The sequence below is a fragment of the Nylanderia fulva genome, unplaced genomic scaffold (genome assembly GCF_048542155.1).
Source record: "Nylanderia fulva isolate GAGA-0341 unplaced genomic scaffold, ASM4854215v1 Scaffold229, whole genome shotgun sequence".
Lineage (NCBI taxonomy): Eukaryota > Metazoa > Arthropoda > Insecta > Hymenoptera > Formicidae > Nylanderia > Nylanderia fulva.
In genome coordinates, this window is record NW_028190292.1 from 87,911 (window position 1) to 95,465 (window position 7,555).

The 7,555-nt window shown below is 59.3% G+C and overlaps 1 protein-coding gene across 1 annotated transcript; it reads right to left on the reverse strand.

Moving 5' to 3' along the window:
• Positions 1–6,269: 6,269 nt before the first annotated feature.
• On the reverse strand, positions 6,270–7,037 carry LOC114942512 (uncharacterized). Its single transcript, XM_029317885.2, has one exon. It carries the CDS (start codon positions 7,035–7,037, stop codon positions 6,270–6,272), a length of 768 nt encoding a protein of 255 aa, XP_029173718.2.
• Between the last annotated feature and the right edge of the window lie 518 nt (positions 7,038–7,555).

Sequence of the window (7,555 nt, forward strand, 5' to 3'; positions counted from 1 at the left end):
CCCCCGAGGGGCCCGGTACCGGGCTAACAGCCTCACCTCGAGACCCGCCGTCAGGACGTCCCGATGTCTGCCCACGTCCGGAGAGGGCGCCTACCCTACCTCCATCCATCCTACGAGGGGGGACAAACCTTTTAGCACAAGCGCTCGAGCCTGCACGATGATCCGCCCGCCTCCCGCCGACAGCACAGGAAACACAATGGGGCGGGGCCTCACACTTAGCCGCCAGGTGCCCCTCCTTGCCACACCTAAAGCAGCAAGCGCTGCGAACCACCCCGGAGCCACACCTATTGGACGAGTGTCCAAAGGCATGGCATCTGAAGCATTGTATGGGCCGACGGGCCAACGGGGTAACTGTCAGCCTCGTCCACCGCATATTAATGCTTCCCGCGACTCCCAGCTTACGCGCCGCCCCAGCCGGGCAACGAATCTATAAGGATCCAACCCGAGACTTGGGAGATATGCGAATCTCCCCCGCCCTGAGATCAGCAACCTCGCACTCGCCCGTTGCGGCCACAGAGGCCAGGATCTCGTCCTTCCGCATGTAGGCCAGGATCCCCCGCACACGAATCTCCTCCATGCGAGAGGGACGGCCAATCTTCACTCCGCTGTCAGGTGGAAACAACTTACGGAGCTCACCCGACAAAACATCCGCCTTGTTGACAGAGTCCTTCCCAGGGACAGACACCAGGATACTGCCCGTAACGCCACGACGCAAACGAGTGCCGGCAATTCCTAAACTGGGCAGATCCACCTCCTTCATGGCCCTGGAAAGGACCGAAGCGTACGTCTCCTCCCGCCCATCCCCCTCAACCGTCAGTGAAACCACCGATTTAGAGGGGGGCTTGGCAGAAGGACACACCCGTCTCCCCTTCTGGGCGGAAGTGCCCGAGGGAGCAGCACCATCTTTAGAGGAGGCACGTCTAGGCCCACGCCTACGACGACGCCTCCCAGCCTTTTTGGAGGACCCGGGACCAGGGACATCCGCCAAAACCTCCGCAGGAGCGGAAGCGGCGGAGCCCCCAGCCACGGGACCAGACCTCGGCGCACCAGCGCCACCACACACGCTCACAGAAGGCGCACCCATGGAAGCCCCTCCAATTGGAGGGGCTCCAGGCTGCCCCATAAGCAAAGGCTCCACGCGAGCCAGAATCGCCGACGTTATGTCCACCCTCAAGTTGGTTATCCTCCTATCTAAGATGGCCGAAAGGTCCGCCACCGTAAGAGGGTGCGACCCCGGCAGCACCTCTTCACGTTCCGCAGCATCCCCAGTAGACTCCGGAGAGGATGCCACCCGCTGCCTCCTTTTTGGAGCCTTCTTCAAAGCTTCGCCAGAGAAGTACTCTTCAGCCAGCCTCGGGAGAACAGCCCGAAAGGCGGCCATCTCGCCTTCCACCCTATTACGTTCCCGCTCAAGGGCCGAGATTCTCTCCCTGAGCCCCAGATTTTTGCTCCGAAGAGCTTCAATCTGGGGATCCGCCTCGAGGACAATCCGTCCTTCCATCTCCTGAAAAATGCTCTCAAGCCTCATCGAGGAGATCCGGAGATCCCTAGCCACGATCGAATCGAGACCAGTGATCTCAGACGCCCTCTCCACTTGAGAAGCCGACAACTCTGCCAACCTTTTGAGCTCCAGATTGGTGACACTCTGGAGCCTCACTCGGAAGGCTTCACCAGGCGTGATGTTTTCTCTGCCCACCGCCGACAGCTCAGGGCCCAGACCCGGGTCCAAAAGCCTGCGGATATCCGCCAGTTGAAGCTCCCGCTCAACTGCACGGTTTAAACGCTCTTTGGCCTCAGCCAAACCAACATAATCCCCAGATGTTTTGGGGCGACCCCGCGTTTCAGTGCGCGCTTTGGACCTACCTGATTTTTTGGCTGGGTACTGTTTTCTCCCAGTCAGGAGCCTCTTGTCATGTGGAGTCCACTTCACATCCATCACATCCTCAGCAGAGGAAGGGGATGAGATAGAGAGGGCAGAGGGTCCCGCAGCCTGCCGGTCCTCGTCTCCACTGACCCCACGCACCACTTCCGGAGATCAAAGAGGTTGTGAACAGACACTGTCTACCTCATTCACCTCCCCCGATAATGAGTCTGATGAGCTAATGAGCACCACCGGCTCAAAAAACTGGACACACATGTCCGGCACAAAAGTCCGTCTCTCCCCGCGAACATTTTCGGAAGAAATCGTCCACGTACCACGTAAGTACCTTGTATTCGCTCAATACAAGATACCTCCGCACTTCCCTTTTCAAGAGAACTCGGCGGATAGACGCAGCAAGTTCTCTTGAATCGACACCACGGTCACGAGTGTCCCAGTCACGAGCTAGGCTTCGTAACCGCTCACGCACCATGGCTTTCTCACTACTCGGCACTGTAGCTGTCCTGTCTGCAGCCCCAGCCGGCAAAGCTGCAGACGACCTGTCGTACGATGACGACATGGAGGGAGCCAGGCCTGCACTCCCCCCCACGCCGGTTCCCGGTACCCGAACCCGGGACGTTCTCTTCCTTTTCTGAACCTTCTATATTTTCTGAAAAAGAAATTGGTTTTTTCTGTCAGGGGTTTTCCTTCCCCTTAGGAGGTTGCCTTACTCAGCTAACGGGGCCTCCCCCCCAGGTGTTATCTTCGGTGTTTTCCTTCACCTAGTGCAGTGGACAAGTCCTTTTTAGGGTCTGCACACCCATCACACCCCGTTCATCCATTACCAGACATTCCAGCTCGGGTACCTCGGGATTGCGACACCTGTACACTACGGGGATGAGTCCGTAGTGCCCCTGAGAGAAAGTGCGGACTTATTGGACAACCTTGCCTCACCCCTCTTTTTTTTTTGTGACGCTGGGGAAACCGTCATGGTACCACGCACCTCCGGGTAGAGGTGCGGGTTATGTGGGACTCCTTGTTCCCTTTGATCGAGCCACGAATGGTTCGACCAGAGGGCCCAAGACCTACCTCACTAAAACCTCAGCGGGTGTTCTTCCCGGGCGTTAGATAGGGGGCGGCGAGGATGCTGGTATCCCTATGCCGACTCGCCGCCCCCCCGCCAAGCCGTCTCTGGAGAGCTGCCTCGGTCTTGCGGCCGAGACCCCTCCCCTACCGCACAGTCAATGACTGTGCGGTTCCCTCGCGGTTGCAGCGCAGGGCGAACACCGGTCCCACGCCGCGCCCTCCTAAAGAGTTTGGGGGGCGGGGCCATGGCTCGAGAGCTCCCGCTCGAGCCATCGCCCTCCGCCTCCCTGCTGGACGCATCCCCCGGACCACCAAAAGGGTGATCCGGTTCGGCGTTCCACCAGGGGAGCCCTCGCCAGGGGATTTCTCTCAGATTGAGAGAAACCCCCTCCGTGGACGGCGTTGCCCTCCCACCGGTTCCTTATGGCTCACGGTGAGAGGGCCCCGCGCGTCACGTCTTCGTCATTGAGGGGGGCCCAGGCGCCCCAGGCGGACAGGCAGCGCCCGCCCGCCAAAGACGCGTGGCTCTCCCTCGGTCCCCCTAATTACGACTCTCTCCGCTCCCTTGGGAGTTAGGATTCGGCCGCAATCAGGGAGATTTCCCTTTTGGGGGCGCGGCCGCGCCCGCCTCGCCTAGGCAAGGCGGCGCACCCACGCCCCGATTCTCGAGAGGTCTTTGGGAGGGGAGTCCAGGAACTTAGTCGTCCCCGACCCCCCCCCCCCGGCAACCTCATCCCGCGTCGTATAACGCGGGTGTGAATATGGCGGACCCTCCCCGCTCCTCGCCACCACGGGTGAGTACTCTCTCCAATGGCGGGGAAAAAGAGGGCCCGCCCCCTCCTCCGCGGCTATCTCTTGCGCCGCTGGGGGCGAGCCCCCCCCGATTCCCGCCACCACAAACGAGCGAACTCGCCGATGGCGGGAAAAGGGAGGGCCGGCCCCTATTCCTGCTACCTCTACCTCCACCGGGGGCGCCCCCCCCCCCGATTTCCGCCGCCACGGACAAGCAAGCTCGCCGACGGCGGAAAAAGAGGGGGCCCGTCCCCATCCTCCGGATCGTCCTCTCCCTCTTCCTCCTCCGAAGGCTGGGAGTTACCTCTCCCAGCCCTCTCCCTCTCTCTCTCTGCCTCCTCCTTCTGCAAGAACAAGCTCTCGCAGAAGGAGGAGAACGCCTTCCACGCCTCTTCGTCCTCCACCATCGCCTTCACCACTGTCGGTAGCGACAGGTCCCTTCCTATTGTGGCTGCGAGCTCCTCCCTTTCGTCCGCCCAGGCCACACACTCCTGGAGTGTGTGCCCGGCAGTGTCTCGCTCGCAGCCACAGTGATTGCATCGTGCCGTGCGCTCCTTCTTTATTCGACACAGGTACTCACCGAAGCACCCATGTCCGGTGAGCATCTGTGTCATGCGGTAGGAAACACCCCCCTTGGTCCTGCCTATCCATTGCTCCTGGCAGGGCCGGATGGCCCCGACGGTCCACTGTCCCGGCAGCCGCGGGTCTTGCAGCTTGCCGGACCAGTTCTCTATAAGTTGCCGTCGGGTGTGGGTCATCAGTGCACGCCGGACACTCTCAGTGACGGCCGTTCCTTGCCTTTGTAGCCCGCGTATACGCCTATATACCTCGGCGTACATGCGGGCTAATAACTCTATAGGGGGTACTCCTGAGAGCATCTCCACGGCCGTCCAGCTTACAGTACGGAACCCCCGGCATATGCGGTTGGCCACCCGCCTTTGTAGTTGATGCAAAGCATCTCTTAATTTGCGGGTGGCCTCCACCTTTTCTGCCCATACGGGGGCTCCGTACATAATCATGGAATGTATGGTTCCGGCGTAAATCGGCGAACCCTTCCGTCCGGTCCCCCAAGGTTCGGAAGCAGCCGGCATAGCGCCATCGCTGCCAACCCTCGGGGTCAATTGGCGGAAGTTCTCGCCAAAGGCCCATTTGCCATCCAAGTGGAGACCCAGATATTTGATCTGGGTCCCCACCTCCACAGGGGTGTTTCCCACTAATATTCGGACTTTGGGGGGCGCCCCATGGGAGCCGTCGTGGAAAAAAAACGGCCTCCGTTTTTTGGGGCGCAACCTTCAGCCCGATTCCACCTATTGTGCGCACGACGCGAGCCACAGCGATATTAGCACGCGCTACTGCTTTCTTCCAGGAGTCTCCCCTGGCCATGACCAGTGTGTCATCCGCGTAGCAGATGACATCACAGCCAGAGGGGAGGGCTGTCCTCAGGGTCACGTCGTATGCGAGGTTCCACATAAGGGGGCCCAATACTGACCCCTGCGAAACTCCGTACGACACTTTGACCCTGCGCTCCTCGGCGTTTTGGTCCACGTAGACCAGGCTCCTGCCCCGAAAATAGTCCGAGATTATTGACACCAGGTAGGAGGGAACCCTGTGGTATCTCAGGGCATCCCCCACCCGGTGCCATGGCAGGGTGTTGAAGGCGTTCGAAATGTCTAGTGAGACCGCTAACAACACCCCGCCTTCCCTCACGACGGCCTCCGAGACCGAGCGGACACGCAAGATTGCGTCAATAGTTGACCGCCCGGCCCGGAAGCCGTACTGTCTATCATCCAGATTCGGACCATTCCGGGACAGGTGATGGACGAGGCGGGCAGCGATGATTCTTTCCAGAATCTTTCCCGCCTTGTCCAACAGACATATAGGTCTGTACGCCGAGGGCGAATCCCTAGGTTTACCTTCCTTAGGGATTAGGACTATAGTTGCCCTCTTCCACTCCTGGGGGAAGGAGCCCTCCCTGAGGCACTCATTGTATAAGTGTCTCATGGGCTCCACCAGCTCTCTAAAGGCGAGGGCCCAGATTCTTCCGTGGATGCCGTCCGGTCCAGGGGCTTTCCTCTTCTTAATTCTTTTGACGGCATCCCGGATTTCTCCTCCCGTGACCCCCATTTCCGTCTCGTTCCAGTCCTGCTCCCCCGCCCGTATTGGGTTTTGCGTACCCGCTGTTCGGGGGAACAGGACCCTTATAATGTTTTCAACGAGATGGGGGTTCAGTGACTCCGTTAACGGTGCCGTCCCTCCTCTCAGTTTATTTAAAACTATCTTGTAGGGACGGCCCCACGGATCTTCATCCAGGGAGGAGATTAGGTCTTCCCAGGCCCTCGCCTTTGCCTATCGGATGGAGGCGCGCAGGGCGTTTCTTCTTTCTTTGTACGCATCCCACGCGTCCTCCAGTCCTTCAGGGTCCAGTAGCGCGTGCTTCGCCTTCCTCTTGACGTTTCTTCTTGCGTGGTCGGAGGACCGCCTCAGCTCGGCGATGTCCTCCGACCACCAATACGCGTGTTTAGGGGACCGGGTTTTAACCCTGGGCATGGCCGCGTCGCACGCCTGAAGTACGACGTTTGTTAGGCATGCCTTGTGTTCTTCCAAGTTCCCAGGTCCCCTCTTCCTTCGTTATCATGGCGGCGATTAACGCCGCCATGAGCATGTCCTCATCTAGCTTCCTGAGGGCCCACCTCCTGAAGTTCGCCTCTCTTATTCGGCGACGCTCTGCGACCTCTTTGGTGGTCATGGCGACGGAGATCTCAATGTATTTATGATCAGACAATGTTTCGACCTCCGCCGCCACTCTCCACCTCTGTGCCATCCTTGCCGCAGGGCGGGTCATCCACGTAAGATCAACGATTGACCCGCCCTGCCAGCGCACACATGTCTGTACGCTCCCCTCGTTGAGGAGCACAAGGTCGCATTGCGCCGCCCACTCTTCGACCTCATTACCCCGCCAGTCGGTGCGCGGGGAACCCCACGCCGTTGATTTGGCGTTGAAGTCCCCCGCGATTATTACTGGTTTGGGGTGATGTCGGGCGATCTCCCTCTCCAGGATTCGCAATCTCCCGCCGAAGTCTTCGTTTTTCAGACTCGGCGGGAGATATACACTAATCACTATGATGGGCCCCCAGGAAGCCGTCACGATCCCCTTGTGTGCCCCAATAAGGTTTAGGGGAGGGGAGTCGGGCGTATTCCTCCTTGTGATTGCAGCGAGGCCGTCTGTACTCTGTACCCAGTTTTTACTGGGCACCCTGTACGGCTCCGCCACAATACCTAGGCCGCAGGATCTTTCCGCCATAGTATGGACGAAAAGATCCTGGGCCTCCCTCGCGTGATTGATGTTGGCCTGTATTATTTTATTGGCCAACATCAATCACACTGGTTATTAATCCTCCTTCCGCCACCTCCATGGCTTCGGCGTTCCCCCCCTCCAAATTTTCCTTGAGGCGCTGTCTTTTGCCAGCGCTTTGGCCTCCGGAGGGGTTCTCTCCTTCTTCCACGTGCCTCCTTCCTTCCTTGGTTCTGGGAAGTCTCTGCTTTAAAGGTCTCTCCTGGGTTTGAGGGGGAGAGGCACTTCGCAGAAGTTCCACCTCCATTTGTGTGGTTCCGGTTCTCCTGGGGTCTCCCATCATTTTTGTTAACGGGATGCCCCTTCTCCCCTTCTGCACCGGTGTGCAGGACTTTCCTCCCGTTCTGTGGTTGGCGGGGAGGTTTTTGTCGCTGCACACCGAGCAGCGTACCGGAGCCTCACAGGTGCTAGCCCTGTGTCCCTCTTCACCGCAGCGGTAACATTTACCGCTGCGGTCTGCCTTATTA